The following is a 19673-nucleotide window of genomic DNA, read 5'->3' as shown; positions in this document are numbered from 1 at the left end:
GCGCATTCCCAGAAATCAGAACCTGGCATGGTCTGGGCCGTGCGGGCGTGACGCAAGTGTGCTGGAAAGTCTTCCTGCGCGTGCGTGTGCGTGTGTGTGTGCGCGCGCGGCCCATCCAGGGCCGCCGTGTTGGCCCTGAGGCTGAGGACTCACTCAGGAAGGCTCTGCGCAGTCCCCCACTCTGTGTGTCATGTGTTTGAACTCTCCAAGCCCAGCTTGCTCACTAGGGGTGAAGTTCAAGGATTCTGGACCTGCCTCTCTAATTCCTGCCCTCAGAGGCCCTGAAGGCCTGTGTGTGTGCCGGCCCGAGCAGGGGATGGGGAGGGGTGGATGCCAGGAGATCATCTGACCGGAGGGAGCAGACACACAGGAGCTTCTCCAGGCAAGGGACCCCTCCCCCAGCCCCATCCTCCCCCAGGCTCCACGGACAGAGAGCTGGACGGTCTCCCTGGGCTGGGCCCTGTCTGGACGGGCATCTGTCTGGGCACCCCTGGCGCCTGCCGGCTGCCTGCTCAGGTGTAATTGCGTGGAGATTGCATCCCTGAAATAATAGCCCAGCCGGGCTGTTTCCAGGTGACAGCTGGCCGGGCACAGGGCCCCTCCCATGTCCCCACAGGCGCCCACGCCCACACGGGGACTCCAGCTCCGTCCTTCAAGCCTGGCAGCCACCACAGCAGGTGGCTTCCCCCTGGGCTTCTTCCCTCCTGGAGGAGGGAGGGAGGGAGCCCTCACAGGTGCCGTGAGGGCCAGACTGGACGGGAGGCCTCGGTGGCCTGGGGACCTGAGCTGGCCGGGCCACGCTGTGCTGGCCTGAGCCCCCGTCGGGGAAGGAGGGGCGGTGCCCTCCTGGGGCGCTCTCCCGCCTTTTACATCGTCTGAGTGCCATGTCCAGCCGGTGCCATGCGTGGGCACCTGTGTGTGTCATCCAGCCACGAGGCACCCCCGCCCGTGGTAATCACTCTACCGCAGACTGGCCTGTGTTGTCTCCCTAAGGCCATGTTACACCCCCCACACCCAGCATGGTTCAAGGGTCTGAGAGGGGTTAATAAACATCACTGAGTCAGCTGGCCCAGCTGGGGTGCCTGGGACCTACTGCCCGGGTGGGGTAAGGGGGGGTAAGGGGCCCAGAGCCTGCTGCAGGGGGGCAGGGGAGTGAGGCTGGGGGGTGAGGGGGGCCCAGGGAGGACAGGGCCGAGGGGGGAGGAGGGGGAGGGGGGCCCAGGGAGGACAGGGCCGAGGGGGGAGGAGGGGGAGGGGGGCCCAGGGAGGACAGGGCCGAGGGGGGAGGAGGGGGAGGGGGGCCCAGAGAGGACAGGGCCGAGGGGGGAGGAGGGGGAGGGGGGCCCAGGGAGGACAGGGCCGAGGGGGGAGGAGGGGGAGGGGGGCCCAGGGAGGACAGGGCCGAGGGGGGAGGAGGGGGAGGGGGGCCCAGGGAGGACAGGGCCGAGGGGGGAGGAGGGGGAGGGGGGCCCAGGGAGGACAGGGCCGAGGGGGGAGGAGGGGGAGGGGGGCCCAGGGAGGACAGGGCCGAGGGGGGAGGAGGGGGAGGGGGGCCCAGGGCCGGATGGGGCTGAGGGGGGAGGAGGGGGAGGGGAGAGGGGAGAGATTTTTTTTTTTTTGGTCAGTCCTGGGGCCTGAACTCTGGGCCTGGGCACTGTCCCTCAGCTCTTCAGCTCAAGGCGAGCACTCTACCACTTGAGCCACAGCACCACTTCTGGCTTTCTGATGGCCCATTGGCGATAAGAGTCTCATGGCCTTTCCTGCCCAGGCTGGCTTTGAACTGCAATCCTCAGATCTCAGCCTCCTGAGTAGCTGGGATGGCAGGTATGAGCCACCAGCGCCCAGCTCGTAGATTATTTCTATGGCAGTATCATGGTGACTGCAGACAGGAATGCAGCTCTGAGTGGGATGTTGGGGTTTCTCCAGCCACCGCTGCCACACTGACCACAGAGAGACAGCAGAGGAGCCCAGAACAAGGCTGGTGCAGAACTCTAGGCACACAGCTGCGGGCTGGGGCTCTGAGCAGGCCGGGGCTCTGAGCGGGCCAGCCGGGGCTCTGAGCGGGCCAGCCGGGGCTCTGAGCGGGCCAGCCGGGGCTCTGAGCGGGCCAGCCGGAGCTCTGAGCAGGCCAGCTGGGGCTCTGAGCAGGCCAGCCGGGACTCTGAGCAGGCCAGCCGGGGCTCTAAGCAGGCCAGCTGAGGCTCTGAGCAGGCCAGCTGGGGCTCTGAGCAGGCCAGCCGGGGCTCTAAGCAGGCCAGCCGAGGCTCTGAGCAGGCCGGGGCTCTGAGCAGGCCAGCTGGGGCTCTGAGCGGGCCAGCCGGGGCTCTGAGCAGGCCAGCCGAGGCTCTGAGCAGGCCAGCCGGGGCTCTGAGCAGGCCGGGGCTCTGAGCAGGCCAGCTGGGGCTCTGAGCAGGCCAGCCGGGGCTCTAAGCAGGCCAGCTGGGGCTCTGAGCAGGCCAGCCGGGGCTCTAAGCAGGCCAGCCGGGGCTCTGAGCAGGCCAGCCGAGGCTCTGAGCAGGCTGGGGCTCTGAGCCGGCCAGCCGGGGCTCTGAGCAGGCCGGGGCTCTGAGCAGGCCAGCTGGGGCTCTGAGCAGGCCAGCCGGGGCTCTGAGCAGGCCGGGGTTCTGAACAGGCAGCCTCCACCACTGCCGGAAGGAGGCGGAAGGCGGGTCCCGGTGTGGCTGTGTTTGCATGCTCGTGTTCACTTTGGACACGTGGGCGAGGAGGAATGTGGCCCTGGGTGTGCCTCCCAGTGCCCCATCTAAAGCCCATGGGGACCCACTCTCCAGGCCACACACCCAGGCCCAGCACTGACCTGGATCACGGAGTCCAGCCCCGGCCCGGCCCGCTCAGGGCCCGCTGCTCCGCCACGCTGGCTGGAGGTGGAACTCATTAGGCTGGCGCAGCACCGTGGCGCTGGCGTCTCCTCCACGTCCCCCCCCGTGACCCCCGCCGGGCCCGGCTCAGGTGTGCAGCCCACACCTGAGTGCTCTGGAGCCTGGGCCGACTTGTCGGTGAGACCACATGCCAAACAAGCCCGAGGGCGTTGCTGGGGCACTGGGACGCTGAGGGCTGGGTTTCCGTGGAAACGGGAGCAGGACTCGTGTTGGCTGGAAGCCGTTTCCTTGGACACCTGGAGCGAGGCTGTCTCTGGAGGGCCTGGGCGCCCAGACCCCACGCCCGCCCGCCCAGAGTCAGAGCCCTGGCGCGGAAACTTGTGTATTTAACCCTTGAGGAGCTTCGCAGACACCAGTGCGGAGCTGTGTCCCCGGCGGGAGGCCGAGGGAAGACGCCACTCACCGTGGGCAAAGGCAGCTCTGCCACAAACCTAGGTCCCCAGCACTGACCGGGACCCCGGAGCCAGGCCTCCCGGCCCTCTTCCCGGTTGCCGGACCCAGTCCTGGCCGGGCAGAGTTGCATTTCTTTCTACCCAGCTGACTCGAATTCTGCCATTAAGCCGGCTGCAGCCAGCGTGGGTGGAAGAGGTCTGCAGGAAGGACGCGGCCGTGGTCTCCAGACTGGCCCTCTCACACCAGCCGGGGCCTCTGGGGCCTCAGGACTGGGTCTAGCACCCATGGGCCTGTGTGAATCCCCCAGGGACTCCCCACTCCCAGCTGGGACTTCTCGGAGCCAGGCAGGTGCTGGTGGGAATCCAGCAGCCACTGGAAGTGACTGACCGCTCCTCCTGAGAGAGGGGCCGGCCTGCGTGGGGGGCTTGGGGGGCAGGATGCACCCCGAATCTCTCAGGGATCTGGATTCGAGGACTCTGCCGGGCAGGTCCGAAAGGGACTAGAAAGTAAAGACAGACACGTGGCCCTCCTGTGCCTGCCCAGCACTGCCATGTGAGGCTGACAGGACCAAGGCCGCTCTCCCCAAGGTCTGGAAGGTGAGGCGCCTGTGCTCAGAGGAGGCCTCCCCACGGGCTGGGAAGGTGGCTCAGTGGTACAGCGCTTGCCTCCTATGCATGAGGCCCTGGGTTCGATTCCTCAGCACCATATAAGCAGAAAAAGGCAGAAGTGGCGCTGTGGCGCAAGTGGTAGAGCGCTCGTCTTGAGCTGAAGAGCTGAGGGACAGCGCCCAGGCCCCATGACTGACTGAGAAAAAGAAGCCTCCCTAGAAGTGCTCCCAGCAGTGCTCCTGCGCTCCCCAGGCCCCGGGGTGCTCCGAGCAGTGCTCCTGTGCTGCCCAGGCCCCGGGGTGCTCTGAGCGGTGCTCCTGCGCTGCCCAGGGCCAGGGTCCCTTCCTGGCCTGCCTGGCAGTACAATGGTCAGGTGGGCCTTCACAGAGATGGCCAGCCCACTGGGCACCCGGCGGGGTCCCCGGTGCACCCTGTGCCCTGGGCTGTACCTTTGGCTCCAGGCTCACCCTCCTGTCACGGTTGAGGCCCAGCCGGGCAGCAAGCTGAGACCCTGCGGCTCCCTGTGGACATGGAGTGTCCAGTCGTGGGCTGCAGCTTGAAGACTTCGCCCTGGACAAGAAAAGAGGGGACTGGGTGTGGGGGCGCAGGTAGGGAGGGGCGTCAGTGTGAAGCTAGACACAGGTGGTGTGGGGCTCTGGAGGTGAGGACGGCCAGACTGCCCACCTGCCAGGGCCTCGGGGGCGAAGGGTGCAAATCCCCAGCCAGCAGCCAGGGCCTGGGTGGGGTGCAGGGTGCAAATCCCCGGCCAGCAGCCAGGGCCTGGGTGGGGTGCAGGGTGCAAATCCCCGGCCAGCAGCCAGGGCCTGGGGGGGGGGCGCAGGGTGCAAATCCCCGGCCAGCAGCCAGCCCACACTTGGGGCAGCCCGCGAGCCCCACCACTGTCCTGCCCACCGCCCACCACCCTCACTGCCACCGCCCCCCTGGCCGGCCCGGCCCTGCGGCTGCAGGCCGCCCGGGACAGCAGCCCCATGCTCCTAGGAAGCCCCCACTGGAGAGGTGTTAGCCACTCTCCCACGGCCCCAGGCCCAGCGCCTAAGCGTCCAGCTTCCAGGGGACAGTCCACAGCCTTGGTGGCAACAGGGTGGGCTCTGGGACCGCACAGGGCTGGCAGGTGACCGGGCAGGTGACCGGGCAGGTGACCGGGCTGAGCTCACACAGCCAGCAGAGGTGGACGGACTGGCTTTGGCTGAGCGGGGTCCAGGCCGGGGTCCAGTGGTGGCATGTCCACTTCCTGTCCAGGACCTGGTGGCTGCATGCTTGGGACAGGTCCTAAAGGAGCCATGACCAGGCCCGCCGGCCTTGGCCAGCCTGGGGAGCCCCACCCCCACGCAGTCCCCACTGCCCCGAGGACCTGTCTGTTTACAGGTGTGCAATAGCCTGTCTGTGGGGCAGGGAGTCGCTGATGGCCGAGACAGCCACAGAAAGCCAACCAGATGCCAGAGTGGTGCCAGCCCCGCGGGCAGCCCGGGGCCATGGCAGGCAAGCGCACGCCGCATTCCTCCACACCCTGTCCCCAAGACTGCCCGGTGCCTGACCCCGCTGGAGGACCCGCCGGAGCCACGTCCGGGCTGCGTGGCTCATCCTCTTCCCCGCGACTGAGTGGCCCTGAGGCTAGCTGGGGCAGGGGGGAGGCGGGCAGGGCTCAGGGCATTTCTCAGGCCTCCCCAGGCCTCTCCTGCTCCAGGAGGGCTGGGGCCTGGGGCAGGGGGCGGTCTCGACAGACCACAAGGAAGAGAGAGGCCTGCCGGGAGCTTTCCGGGCACTGGAGCGCACTGCGCCGCCCACCCATCCCCAGCTTGCCTGTCAACAGGGCGGCCCATGGCTCTGTGATGACACACTAGGGACAGTGCTGGGGAGCGACCCCCCTCTCCCCTGCTCTCAGTGAGCCCCAGAACATGGTGAGGAAGAGGTCGGCAGGCACAGTGGGGAAGGAGGGGCGGGTGTCTGGGCAGCCCCCCCTGGGATCCAAACGTAAGAGCCCAGACTCTAGCTGACAGCTCATGACATAATCCTAGCTATTGAGAAGGCTGAGATTGTGCTTCAAAATCAACCAGGGTAGAAAAGTCTGGTAGCCTCTATCTCCAAAATAATCGACAAAATATGGGCTGGAGGTATGGCTCAAGAGGAAGAGCACCAGCTGAGCAAGCAAGCTGAGCAAGCATGAGCGGCTGAGCACACTGCACCAGCAACAAAACAAGACAAGAAAAAACAGCCCTTTGTACTTCAAATAAGAAGGCGGAAAGCCGGGCGCCGGTGGCTCACGCCTGTAATCCTAGCTACTCAGGAGGCTGAGATCTGAGGATCACGGTTCAAAGCCAGCCTGGGCAGGAGAGACCGTGAGACTCCTATCTCCAATAAACCACCAGAAAACCGGAAGTGGCGCTGTAGCTCAAGTGGTAGAGTGCTCGCCTTGAGCTGAAGAGCTGAGGGACAATGCCCAGGCCCAGAGTTCAAGGCCCACGGCCGACCAAAAAAAAAAAAAAAAGAAGGTGGAGACTAGATTGAGAAAACATTGCAACGATTATCCAATAGAGGATGAAGATCCATTCATTAATAGACACAGCATTCCCAAGCCACAACCTTCACTCCAGCCAGTGGGTCGAACAGCCCAGGCGTCTGTTGGTGGAGGGTCAGTTGGTCTGGGGTCCGGGCAGCGCGGACCCCCTCGACAGGACGGTTACTGGCTGCTCAGAGGGGATGGGCGTAGCGCAGTTGGGACATGCAGAGCTGGACTCTGGTGCAATCTGCGGAACAATCAGCAAGCCGTTGAACAAAATGAATCCTGGAAGCAGAAACAAGTCTGGTCTGAGGGGGGAGGCAGAGGAGCAGAGAGACGGAGGGTGGGCGAAGACAGCCAGGAAACTCACTGTCCGTGTGGGAAGGTGGAACCAAGAAGCTTGGGGGGCGCGAGGGGGAGGCGGCAGCATAGCTCAAGATACATTGTACTCCTACATCCACATTGCTGTCCCTGTGGGTAATAAACATTAAGTTAAAATACATGTCCACGAACGAACAGAAGAGGAGGGAAATGCCAGCACGGCTGTGGCATCCTGCGTCTCGGGGTGCTGGGAGCGGCGGTCACAGATGACAAGCACTGGGTGCTGGTGTTTGCATGACAGTGCCCCAGACACAGACTGAGAAGGGTGGGTGCCCAGGCCGGGAGGGCTGGGCTCACTGGGGAGAGTGCGGGGGGACACGAGAAGGTCCGGGGTGGCCTCACACCTGAGCGTCCCTCATGCCACCAGCTCCCGCACCTGACAAGGCCTGCTGCGCGGGCCTGGACACCGGTCGCCTCCAGGCAGTGGGGCCCAGGCCGGCTCTGGTGTGCGCCCCGAGGCCTGGACTGAGGGCAGCTCCCGGCAGGGATGGCCGTCTGGAAGGGCTGACCGGCGGGGAGGGCAGTCATCTTTCTCTGGTCTCACTGGTCCGGGTGGGGGCATTCCTCCTCTTCAGAGCCACTCACAGAGGGGTGTGGCGAGCCGGCCGTGACGTACGGGCTTCCTGCTAGGCCACAGCGCCAGAGAACTCGGGATGATCCGGCCATGCACCTCAGAGCACAGTGCACCTTCAGAGCAACCCTGACTTACTTGGGCAACCCGTCTTTGCCGGCCTTCTGCCTGGCCGGCCGGCACACTAGCCGGGCAGGGACCGGGCCCCGCTGGTGGGAACGTGGGCTTGTCTTGGGCACTGAGCTTTGTGGTTGATCGCAGAGCCCAGGCTGCCCGCCTCAGCGCGGACTCGCTGTCCCCAGACAAGCGTCTGCCCAGGTGCGGCGGGCAGAGTCAGAGGGCAGGCAGGCGTCTGCCCAGGTGCGGCGGGCAGAGTCAGAGGACAGTGCACCTCAGCTGGCTCCTGGTCCCCCGTCCATGGCTTCCAGAAAGACAGTGTGTGTTCCTCAGGCCTGAAGCTCTGCGCCCACGCCGGGGCCAGAGCAGCCGGCAGGTGCCCTGGGGATGGGGCCCAGCCTGCCCGAGCGAGCAGTGTCTGCATGGAGCCCCGTGGAGGGCCTGCGTGAGGACTGTGATCTGAGGAGGTGACGGAAACGTCCGGGCTCTGGGGCCCACGAGGGAGGAGCCCCCACGATGCAGGCAGACATGGAGCACGCCAAGGAAGCTGAAGCCCCCGGAGCTGGACGAGGAGCTGCGTGCTCCTCGGGTGAAAGCCCCAGCTGGGCCTCGGGCCGCAGCCTCGGCCTGGCTGCAGGCCTCACACTCCCTGGGGTGAGCAGGCTGGCTGGCATCTGCACGGAGCCCAGGGACCGTGGACGCCAGCTCTGGGCAGCACCTGACCGGCCCCTGCAGGGCAGTGTGGCCTCTCGTCCACCCGGGATCCACCTGGGCGCTGCTCAGCAGACCATCCCCTCCTGCCCATGCACTGGGAATTCCTGGCATACAGGGTCTGTGGGCGTGTCCCCAGCCACGCAGTGGTGAGGAACCAACGCCAGCCCGCGAGCTCAGCCCAGCTCAGCGGCCGTGGCCCCACGGAGCCCGCCACGTCCAGGTAGGGCCACGTCCAGCTCCTCGCGTGTCCACTCCCGTGTGCAGCCCTGCACCCAGGACCCAGGGAGGCTGACGCCGCCCTGGCCTTCACCACCCACCAGAGGGGCTGGGAGGAGGACCAGGGCCCGGCCTGCCGGGAATCTGACGTGCACGGAGGCCGGGGAGCGCCAGGGCTGGCCACGTCCCGGGAGGGGGCTGACGCTGGTGGGCGCCCAGTGGGCACAGCGTCAGGCACGGCCTTCCCCAGGGCACAGAGCCCGGGGCTCGGGGTGCGCCGGCGTGGCTGGTCTCCAGGAGACAACCAAGAGAACGCAGGGCCAGCTTGCTAGGCCAGGGCGTGGCTGCCCAGCCCATAGGCCGCAGCAGGTGTCAGGGCGCCTCCCTCAGTACTCTGGGCCCCGGCGAGGGCAGCTGAGGGGGGTCTGAGGGCGCCAGGGCCAAGCCACTGCAGCCATGGAGGGGCAGAGAGGAAGGCAGCCCACGGGACCCGGGAGGCTCTAGGAGACGGAAGCTTGTTCTCAGAGCTGCACCTCGTGGAGGATTTCCACGCAGCAGGAAGCCCGTGCCCACCTCTCCCCCACCAGGTGGCCGTGACTCGGTAGAGGCCCCGGGGCCTGGGCAGGCTGCGGTGTCGTGTGCGGCCTCTCCCGGGTGTGTGCAAACACTCCAGCGGTGAGCTCCCTCTGCACACAGCCGGCCGCCAGCAGCGGCCAAGGGTCGGTGGGGGCGGCTCCCAGGGGCTGGCTGGGACGTGCAGGGCCCGAGCAAGGGCTGGGGGGCGGCAGGGCCCGGCAGGTGCGGGCTGGCGAGGCGGAGCCAGAAGTTGTTCTCCCCTCAGCTGCTCCGAGGCCAGGTGGGTGCCAGCCCCTCTCAGACAAGAGGCCAGCGGGGCAGTGGGCAACCTGAGGGTCCTAGGCAGGGTGGACGGCAGAGAGTCCTAGGCAGTGGACTCCCGGCCACCCTCTCAAAGCAGAGGCCAGGGAGCACAGGCCGGGCCTTAGGCTCCTTGCTTTCCAGGAAGCCTTAGAGAGCCCTCACGGGGGCCTGGACGCCCTTGCCTTCCTCACCTGAGCCACAGGGGGGGCACGTGGGTGGTCAGTAGTGGACCCCACTTCTCCCAACGGGGAGGCTGGGGCAGGAAGGCCCTGCATGTAGAGGCCCTGCTAGGCGGCCATCAGGATGGGGTCAAGGGAAACTCCAGGGACACTCCAGCCCGACCGTGACACGCCACTGTACCTGGGACCTCAGGTTGGGGCTCTGCTGAGGGAGGCAGGAGGAAGCATCGCATGTGGAAGCTGGCCGGCTGCCAACTCCCGGGACAGCCCTGGGTCATTCCTAATTGCTGCGGGCTGACTCACCTCCACGTCAAAGGCCCCGGCCCCAGTTCAGCTATTTAACCTGCTGCGTGGAGCCAGCTCGAATCCACTCCTGGGGCAGCTGAGCCCTGCCCGCCGCCGGCCTGCTGCCACCGGCAGACACCGGCCCGCAGAGCAGCCCCGTGGGCACTGGCTTGCCCCGCGGTCTGCACTCAGGATGCCAGGCCCTGGCGCTCCGGGCCTGGCCCCGGCCCCGGCCCAGCAGGTATGTCTGTGGCAGCACTACCTGCTGGCCATCCGCTCTCGGGAGGCGGCTCGCATCCAGGACTACCAGCGCGCGGAGAACACGCTGCTGGCCGCACTGGAGCGCGTGCACGCCCTGGACCCCCGCTTCCTCGTCGACTATTCCCGCGACCCGGAGGCCCGCCAGTTCGCGCTGCGCTCCTCGGAGGAGCCGCTGGACATGGAGGTACCCCTGCGGGTGGACGCTGAGGGCCTCCTGATTGAGGGCCCGGGAGCCGCCGCGCCGCGGGCTGGCCCCACACTCTGCCGCGTGGGCGTCCCCCGGGGCGTGGCCGGCCTGGAGCCCTGGATGACCGCCGACGTCTTCAGCGCCACCCCGGAGGCCGGCACCAGGTGCTGCGGACACATCGTCCCAAGCAAGGTCCTGCGCGTCCTGAAGGACCTTCTGGTGGCAGCCATTGTGCACTGCAGGCACCAGGGCCTCATCCCGCCAGGTAGCACACGTGCCGGCACACACACACGTGAGCTGTGTGAGCGGGCACCGTGTGTGTGTGTGCTGTGTGGCTGTGTGTCACGTGTATGTGTGCTGTATAGTTGTGTGTGTGCCGTGTGTGGGTGTGTGCTGTGTGGTGTATGCCGTGTGTGTGCTGTGTGGCTCTGTGTCATGTGTATGTGTGCTGTATAGTTGTGTGTGTGCTGTGTGTGGGTGTGTGCTGCGTGGTATGTGCCACGTGGGTATGTGCTGTGTGGGTATATGTGTGTGCGCATGTGCACACACTCTGTGCACAGAGGTGTGCCTGCCCACTGTGTGTGTGCAGGTGTGTGAATGCATAGGGAGTAGCTGTACAAGTGTGTGTGGTGTGGTGTGTGTGTGTGTGTGCATGCGCACTCACAGTGCAAGTGTAAGTGTGTGTGTGGCATGGTGTGGTGTGTGTGTGCATGCGCACTCACAGAGTGCAAGTGTAAGTGTGTGTGTGGATCTGGGTGCACACACATGTGTGTGCACATACAGACGTGTGCATGTGTCTGTTTCGGTGTATGGTATGTTACTAGCAGGTGTCCCGGGGCCAGCAGCCGCCCCTGCGGCCCCCACTTGGCACCTGGCTCTGAGGCCGGGTGCTGGCCTCGTGTCTCCGAGAGGTCTTGTTCATGGGATTGTGGGCCTGGGCCCGGGGGCAGGGAAGTGCTGGAAGGGTGGGTGCAGGCTGTGGGGCCAGGACGGGGGACACAGGACGGAGCCCTTCTTCCCAGTCACAGGGCACCGGGAGGGAGCAGTGTGTCCTGCTTCCGCTGGAGGGGCGGGCGTGGGGCCACGCAGCCGCCACTCCTCCCGGGACTTGCCGTCTCCAGCCACCGTCCTGGTCCTTTCCACCCCTTGGGCGCCATGAGGCAGGGAGCAGGGTGGCCAGCCCCCGCGCCGGTCCGTGACTGCCCACCCGAGTGCGCGGCTCTGCTCTGACTGTACCCACGGTCCTCCGCTGCCAGGCGGACAGGGCTGCTCTGTCCTGGGGTGAGGGAGCCCCAGAGCCACAGTCTGGCACTCAGCACTCAGTCCTGGTACTCTGCTGCTGGTTCCAGGATCTTGCAAGTCCTGGGGCTTCCAGACGGATGGCCAGTACCAGGAGTTGTGTCTGAGGGTCCATGGGTGTCCTGGGCAGGCAGCCGACCTCTGAGCCCGGAGACCATCACCCGCTGGCTTCTGGTGCTCCTCACCCCCTGGGGCACTTATCAATCCAGGCGTCTCTGGAACCTTCTAATTACTGAGCGGGCGTGACAAAGCCATGTCCAGCTTCTTCCTGGCAAACCTGGCTGCTCCCACCTGGCTCTGCATCTGCAGCCCCCAGCTGCCCCCGGGCTGGACCCCTGCTGGGAAAAGCAGTAGGCTTTGCCAGGCTCCAGGCCCCGGAGGCCAACCCAAGCAGGCTGGCAGCCCTCCTCCCCCGCCCTGGGGCCTGACCCCCTCCTTGGCCCCCCCAGCAGCTAGCCCGCTGCCGGGGCAGAGCTGTCTTCAGAAGATTCCGGGCATTGCTGCCAACACCTACCTTAGCAGGGAGGCACGAAACTAGGGTGACTGTGGTCAGCTGATCCCACCTTGGAACCGGTGGGACCAGCTGGGGCTCCGGGGGCCGGGTGAGCACAGCCAGGGCTGGCCACCTTCCAAGTCCTTCCACAGGAGGCAGGAGGCCAGCCAGACCACCGAGGCGCTCTGAACAGAGAGGGGGCAAGGGAGCCCCCGACTGCACAGCCGGGGAAACTGAGGCTCCTGTGGGTTGGAGGGGTACAGGACCCCTTATCCCCCACTGCTAGGGAATCTGAGACTTGTGTGGGAGAGAGAGGCCCAGGAGGTGGCCCCAGAGAAGCTGTGTGGAGACGGCGGAGGAGCTGAGGCTCCACCCCAGGCTCACTGGCTAGGAAGACCCTCATCAGAGCTGCGCTGGAGCCGCTTGGGGCACAGCTGCCACCGTGCTGCGCTGGCCAGGCCCCGCCCTGGCTGGGCAGGGCTGTGGGGAGGAGGGGCCGTTGCCCAGCTGGCCTGTGGGGTGGCTGTGCTTGAGGACGCCTCCACCTGCACGCTGGCACTGTTTTAAAGGAGGGGGACGCTGGGTAGAAGGCCAGAGGGCCCTGGACACTCAGCTCCCAGCCTGCCGTCCCCAGGGCATCTCGTCCTGGGTGGTCTAGGGTCTGCGTTGGAATTTGGGTGCTGGACTGAGTCCTCTCCATCAGAATGCCTCAGAAATCAGGTCACCTTGAGCAAAGTCAAGGTGCAAACAGACGGACGCTGGACACAGCACGCGAGGCGTGTCCACAGTCAGCCTCTGGACCAGGACATCTGGGCAGTGCTGCCCAGGCACCAGGCCCTTCTCTGCACTGTGAGTTGCTTCTCACACGGACCTGTGCTGGGGCCGGGCCTGGCTCTGGCTGTGAGGTCCCGCCATGCGGACGTGAGGTTCTGCCACGCAGGTGTGAGGTCCGGCCACGTGGGTGTGAGGCCCAGCCATGCGGGTGTGAGGCCCGGCCACATGGGTGTGAGGCCCGGCCATGCGGACGTGAGGTTCTGCCACGCGGGTGTGAGGTCCTGCCACGCGGGTGTGAGGCCCAGCCATGCAGGTGTGAGGCCCAGCCATGCGGGTGTGAGGTCCTGCCACTCGGGTGTGAGGTCTTGCCACGTGATGGTGAGGTCCTGCCACGTGGGTGTGAGGCCCGGCCATGTGGGTGTGAGGTTCTGCCACGCGATGGTGAGGCCCGGCCACATGGGTGTGAGGCCTGGCCACGCGGGTGTGGGGTCCTGCCACGTGGGTGTGAGGTCCTGCCACGTGGGTGTGAGGCCCGGCCACGCGGGTGTGAGGCCAGGCCATGCGGGTGTGAGGCCCGGCCACGTGGGTGTGAGGTCCTGCCACGCGATGGTGAGGCCCGGCCACGTGGGTGTGAGGTCCGGCCACGCAGGTGTGAGGCCCGGCCACGTGAGTGTGAGGTCCTGCCACACGGGTGTGAGGTCCTGTCACACGAGCATGAGGTCCTGCCACGCGGGTGTGAGGCCCGGCCACACGGGTGTGAGGTCCTGCCACACGAGCGTGAGGTCTTGCCACGTGGGTGTGAGTTCCTGCCACGTGGGTGTGAGGTCCTGCCACATGAGCGTGAGGTCTTGCCACGTGGGTGTGAGGTCCTGCCACGTGGGTGTGAGGTCCTGCCACGTGGGTGTGAGGTCCTGCCACGTGGGTGTGAGGCCCGGCCACGCGGGTGTGAGGTCCTGCCACATGGGCGTGAGGCCCGGCCACACGGGTGTGAAATCCTGCCACGTATGTGTGAGGCCTGGCCACCCGGGTGTGAGGCCCGGCCATGCAGGTGTGAGGTCCTGCCACATGAGCGTGAGGTCTGGCTGCACACGTGGGTGGCCTCTGAGGGCGCAGTGGGGCTCTCAGGGTGGGGGATGGGTGGCCGCTGGGGTCAGGGAGGCCGGGCCGGACTCTGTCCCCCACTGAGGACAGGGCTGTCACAGCCTTGGGCCCCTCTGGCCGCAGGCTGCCGGGGGGATGTGACCCCATACCCGGCAGAAGCCTGGACCAGCAAAGGCCGTCCTCTGCTGACCCCTTAGTGTGCGAGAGATGGGCGCCGGGGCCCTGCAGCACACCCCACGATTTATCTTGGGGCTCTGGGCTCTGGGGAAGGGCCTGGTCAGTGGGGCAGTGTGCAGACCAGGCCACAGGGTGGTGCTGTGGGAGGGGCCTGCCCGGCGTGGGGGGAGAGGTCTGCTTCACAGAGGCCCAGCTTCAGGACTCAGGACTTGGGGGGCCTCCGTCCACCACTGCCCCTCACAACCTGGGCTCTCCTGGGTGGTGACTGGCTGAGCGTGATGGCGCTGGACCTCAGAGTCTGGTGGGGCAGAGCCCAGAGCGGTGGTGTTGGCACTGGGCAGAGAGGAGGCTTAGGAGGGAAGGTGTGGGCATCACGTGCTGAATAGCGGCTCTGCTGGCAGATGCCCACAGGCTGGCCAGCAGTGGCTGCGTGGCCATGGCTCCTAGATGGGCAGAGGCACCCATGGGCGGGGCACAGGGTGAGAATGAGGGTGGGGTGCAGGGGTGAGGAAGGGGCAGTGTGGGGCGCAGGGGTGAGGCAGGGGCAGTGTGGGGCGCAGGGGTGAGGCAGGGCAGGGTGGGGCGCAGGGGTGAGGCAGGGGTGAGGCAGGGCAGGGTGGGGAGCAGGGGTGAGGCAGGGCAGGGTGGGGAGCAGGGGTGAGGCAGGGCAGGGTGGGGCGCAGGGGTGAGGCAGGGGTGAGGCAGGGGCAGGGTGGGGAGCAGGGGTGAGGCAGGGGTGAGGCAGGGCAGGGTGGGGAGCAGGGGTGAGGCAGGGGCAGGGTGGGGAGCAGGGGTGAGGCAGGGGTGAGGCAGGGCAGGGTGGGGAGCAGGGGTGAGGCAGGGGTGAGGCAGGGCAGGGTGGGGAGCAGGGGTGAGGCAGGGCAGGGTGGGGAGCAGGGGTGAGGCAGGGGTGAGGCAGGGGTGAGGCAGGGCAGGGTGGGGAGCAGGGGTGAGGCAGGGGCAGGGTGGGGTGCAGGGGTGAGGCAGGGGCAGGGTGGGGCGCAGGGGTGAGGCAGGGGCAGGGTGGGGTGCAGGGGTGAGGCAGGGGCAGGGTGGGGAGCAGGGGTGAGGCAGGGCAGGGTGGGGAGCAGGGGTGAGGCAGGGGCAGGGTGGGGTGCAGGGGTGAGGCAGGGCAGGGTGGGGAGCAGGGGTGAGGCAGGGGTGAGGCAGGGCAGGGTGGGGAGCAGGGGTGAGGCAGGGGCAGGGTGGGGAGCAGGGGTGAGGCAGGGTAGGGTGGGGAGCAGGGGTGAGGCAGGGGCAGGGTGGGGAGCAGGGGTGAGTCAGGGCAGGGTGGGGAGCAGGGGTGAGGCAGGGGCAGGGTGGGGAGCAGGGGTGAGGCAGGGTAGGGTGGGGAGCAGGGGTGAGGCAGGGCAGGGTGGGGAGCAGGGGTGAGGCAGGGGTGAGGCAGGGGTGAGGCAGGGGCATGGTGGGGAGCAGGGGTGAGGCAGGGTAGGGTGGGGTGCAGGGGTGAGGCAGGGCAGGGTGGGGTGCAGGGGTGAGGCAGGGTAGGGTGGGGAGCAGGGGTGAGGCAGGGTAGGGTGGGGAGCAGGGGTGAGGCAGGGTAGGGTGGGGTGCAGGGGTGAGGCAGGGCAGGGGTGAGGCAGGGGTGAGGCAGGGTAGGGTGGGGTGCAGGGGTGAGGCAGGGCAGGGTGGGGTGCAGGGGTGAGGCAGGGTAGGGTGGGGAGCAGGGGTGAGGCAGGGCAGGGTGGGGTGCAGGGGTGAGGCAGGGCAGGGTGGGGAGCAGGGGTGAGGCAGGGGCAGGGTAGGGTGCAGGGGTGAGGCATCTGGCCTGGTGTCCCACAGGATCGCTGAGTGTGGCCAGCCTGAAGGACGGTCATCTTCATCTGTCCCTGCTGGTGTCCAGTGGCTGGAGGAGGATCGGCTTCCGCGTCATACCGGTGGTCAGGACGCGGCGTGGGGCCCCCGGGCTGGACGGGGCCCGCTTGGCGTCTGGATTTCCCGAGGGTGCCTGGAGAAGGCTCGTCAGCCACGGGGTGGACCTGGTGCCCGCCAGCGCCCAGCACTGGAGGTAGACGCCACTCCTGGGCTCCGGGGTTCCGGGAGGCGGCAGGGGTGCCTCTGGCCTTCCCTCCCCCAAGGAACGGAGCTGCAGGTGCCCTGCCCCCTCGGCGCCCTGCGGAGGCATTGGGGCATCGGGACTCAGGACCCAGATGGCCTCCTCACAGGGGAGCTCAGCGTCCCCTGGCACAGGTGCAACCTGTCCCCTCCGACACAGGGTGGCAGTGGTGAAGGGCCTGGTGTGGAGGGCCGCAGGGTCGCCCCTGGTGACCCGGCCCGCTTGCCTGGCTCCAAGGGGACAGCAGAGCTGTCCTTGGTCCCCTCGGTCCTGAGCTCCCCTCCCGACTTGCAGCACTCTTCCTGTGAGCCTCGGTCCTGTCACCCCAAGAGTCAGTGTCTCCTAGAGGAAGTGGCTGGGGCTGAGTCCCCTTGAGATCCATACCAAGGGCTAGGGCTGAGCCCTCCGTGCTGGTCTGCCGCCACAAGCCAGGGCCTGCGGCCTGGCCCAGGTGACGGATCGGGTCTGCTCACGCGTCCTGGCGGGCACCCCAGCAGAGCCCCCCACTTCACACGGAACCGGGCTGCGGGACCCCTGCCTGCCCAGGGAGGCAAAGAGGGAGTAACTGCGAGCCAGCCTCGGCCACGGCGCTGTCCCGTGCAGGCCCTGGGTGGTGCGGGGCTGGCTGCCCACGGGAGTGGATGTGCCTCCCCTAGGTCAGCACCGTGTTCGGCGCCCCTGCTCTGGGCACTGGCAGCTGGGCTGGCTGTGGGCTTGTCTTGGCTTTGTCAGTGAGTGCTGGGTGAAGCCAGGGCTCCCTGACTCCTGCCCAGGGTCCAAGTACTGCCACCTGAGCGTGTGGGTCTGAGAGGTGCCGCGTGCCCGGGGCTCCCGCCGCCCCCTCTGTACTCTGCCCAGGAAAACACGTTCACAGCGCCCGGGAGCACGGGGAGGGCTGGGACCAGAGCACAGGCCACGTGCCTCACGGCCGCTGCCCGGGAGCGCGCACTCCCATGGGGCCCCGGGCCTTTGGTAGTGGGGAGCCACAGAAGCAGGGCTCTGCTTTCTCTGGAGGCTCCAGACCTGACCGGTGGGTCCGGCTTCCAGGGTCTCCACCGAGCACCTGCTCACGCGGCTGCTTGGAGAGCTGGGGTCTCTGCGGGGCCACCGGCTGGACAGCCTCTCCATCCTCGACCGGGTGAACCTGGAGAGCTGGAGAGGCGGCGGCCGGAGCCCTGGCCTGACCTTCGACCACCTGAAGGTAAGTGTGAGGGCAGCAGGCACCACCCTGCTCCGCCTCAGCTGCCCGGCCTGTGACCCAGCGGGCCCGGGCCTGTCCCTCACACCACTTACCACCGGCGGGGCAGTCACAGGGGTCCAGATCACTCCCGGGAGGGCCATCCTCCGGCAGGGCAGGCTGGCATTTGCCATTTACAGGCCCTGGGGCAGGTTGGGTTGAGCCCTGTGTGAAAGCAGGCTACCCCTGAGGTGGGCAGGCTGGCGTCCAGCGGACATTCGTGTCTGAGGCGTGCTGGCTCCAGTCCCCAAGCGGAGTGGAGAGGACCTGGGGCCGATGGAGGGAGAAGCTGAGGAGGCAGAATTGTAGCTAAGCAATGGCCAGGGCCCCCGGCAGGAGGAAGGAGGGTCCAATGCCCCAGGGCGGCCCCTGGGGTGGGCTCAAAGCAAGAAGGATCTGATGGAGGGGCAGGGGGCAGGCCCAGAGGAGACGGAGCCTCGAGGACCAGAGAGAGCCATGGGCTTCGCTTGGGGAAGGCAGTGGAAGGGAGTCGGAGGGGATGGAGGAGCAGAGGCCAAGGAGGGTCAGCAGATGGACAGGGCCCAGTGCCTGGGCATGGAGGGAGCAGGCTGGGCACAGATCAGGTGGGCATCCAGTGGGCGGGGCCCGGTTGCCGCCCACGGGCCTGACCGCTGTCCCGTAGACCGTGCTGCTGTGGGCCTCGGCCCTCTTCCCCGCCCCCGAGGACTGGGCGGAGCTGCAGGGGGCTGTGTACCGGCTGCTGGTGGTGCTGCTCTGCTGCCTGGCCACCCGGAGCCTGCCCCACTTCCTCCACCCTGGGAGCAACCTGCTGCAGGCCAGCGGCCTGGACCTCGGCACCCTCTACCAGCACGTGGAGGCCTTTGCCAGCCGGCCCGAGGGGTCCCTGCGTATCCATGCCACTCACCTGGGCCAGGGCCCCCCGCCGCGCCTCTGCCACGGGGTCAAGGAACTTCTGCAGCTGCCTGCCAGTGACCCTTCCTGCTGGACCACCGCCTACTTCGATGTCCTGCTGGACAAGGTAGGGCAGCCAGCAGGGCGGACCCGCCATCAGAGTGGGGAGGGGGTGGGAGTCCCGGCCCGGCACCCCGCCATCCCCAAGGTAGGTCAGGCCTCTGAAGGGAGGAGGAAGGGCGCGGTGGTGCGGTCCATGGGCCGGGCATCAGGGCAGCGTGTCGGAGACCACCACAGATCCCCAAACCACATTCACCAAATGCTCAGACGCTGCCCCAGCCCACCCTCATGGAGGGGCCGCTCCCAACGCCCTGTGCTGCGGGCTCTCAGGACTCCCGCAGCCGTGCATCTAGGACACTGTCCCCTGGCGTGCTTTGGGGTGCCTGGCGGCTCTGCCAGCTGCCCCTGACAAGGCCAGCCCTCGTCCTCCCATACGGCAAACACCACCTCCTCCAGGGACACCTGGTGTTGTCTGGCCAGCTTCTCCTGTCCCAGCGGCATCGAGGCCTGGTGCTTCTCCAGCCTTGCTAGCGAGGTCCGCCTGCCGGCCTCCTGCCCTGCGGCCAGTGGAGAACTGCCCTCCTGTCAGCAGCAAGGCGTGGGGCTGCTCCCCGCTCTCGGCTGACCTGGGTGGGCATGGCTGGGACGGGACACCTTGTGGGGCATCCTCTGTCAGGCCTGTGCTAGGGAAGGTGTGCAAGCTGCTTTGAGAGGGGCGGGGCCCATCCAGGTGGACGCCAGGGTCAGGGGGCCATGTCAGGTGGACACCTGGGGTCGGGGGGCTGCGTTCTGAGTGCAGATGTCTGTGTCAGGGGCTGTGTTCTGGGCACAAATCCCATGTCGGGGGGCTGTGTTCTGGGTGGTGGTCTCTCTTGGCCTGTCCTGGGCGGTGACCTCTCTTGGCTTGCCTCAGTTCCAGGTTTTCAACATCACGGACAAGGACCGCGTCTCCGCCATGCAGAGCGTCTTCCTGAAGTCCAAGGCCCTGGGCGGCAAAGAGAACTGAGCCGGGCCGTTCACCCCGGCTCTCCCTGGGCATCGTGGGCATGTGGAGAAGCTGTGGTGGAGGAACTCTGTCCACAGGACGGCTGTGAGGCCCGAGGGGCTGTCCGCATCTGCTCTGGCAGCTGCCCATCCAGGGGAGGCCTGGGGTGCAGCTGTGTCCGTGGGAGCTGGACCTGGAGGTTGGGCCCTGTGTGCTGCATGGCCCTGCAGACAAAACGCTCTGTCCCATCTCCAATGCAGTAAAGTCCCAGAACACCCAAGGAGCAGCGTCTACCTTCTGTGTGCAGAATCCAAGGGCAGTAGATGCTCATGTGCAGGGGACTGCTCAGACCTCCCGTCCTCTGGGGCGACCGCTCAGACCTCCGTCCTCT

At 67.2% G+C, this 19673-nt stretch overlaps 1 protein-coding gene across 1 annotated transcript; it reads left to right on the top strand.

The window, feature by feature from the left end:
* The first annotated feature begins 9199 nt into the window (after positions 1-9199).
* On the top strand, positions 9200-19562 carry Mab21l4 (mab-21 like 4). The gene is made up of 6 exons (XM_042689067.1): positions 9200-9271; positions 9667-10471; positions 15854-16079; positions 17175-17328; positions 18008-18364; positions 19211-19562. The coding sequence occupies exons 2-6, from the start codon at positions 9952-9954 to the stop codon at positions 19301-19303; spliced, it is 1350 nt and encodes a 449-aa protein (XP_042545001.1). The 5' UTR covers positions 9200-9271; positions 9667-9951; the 3' UTR covers positions 19304-19562.
* Positions 19563-19673: the final 111 nt, after the last annotated feature.

The sequence above is a fragment of the Dipodomys spectabilis genome, unplaced genomic scaffold (assembly GCF_019054845.1).
Source record: "Dipodomys spectabilis isolate Male_0828 unplaced genomic scaffold, ASM1905484v1 ptg000124l, whole genome shotgun sequence".
NCBI lineage: Eukaryota > Metazoa > Chordata > Mammalia > Rodentia > Heteromyidae > Dipodomys > Dipodomys spectabilis.
This window is presented reverse-complemented; position numbering and strand designations above follow the sequence as displayed.

Coding starts and splice junctions, on each gene's coding strand:
- Mab21l4 (XM_042689067.1), top strand. CDS start 9,952: ATGCCAGGCCCTGGCGCTCCGGGCCTGGCCCCGGCCCCGGCCCAGCAG. Junction 10,472..15,853: donor CCAGGGCCTCATCCCGCCAG/GTAGCACACGTG, acceptor GGTGTCCCACAG/GATCGCTGAGTGTGGCCAGC. Junction 18,365..19,210: donor TCGATGTCCTGCTGGACAAG/GTAGGGCAGCCA, acceptor GGCTTGCCTCAG/TTCCAGGTTTTCAACATCAC.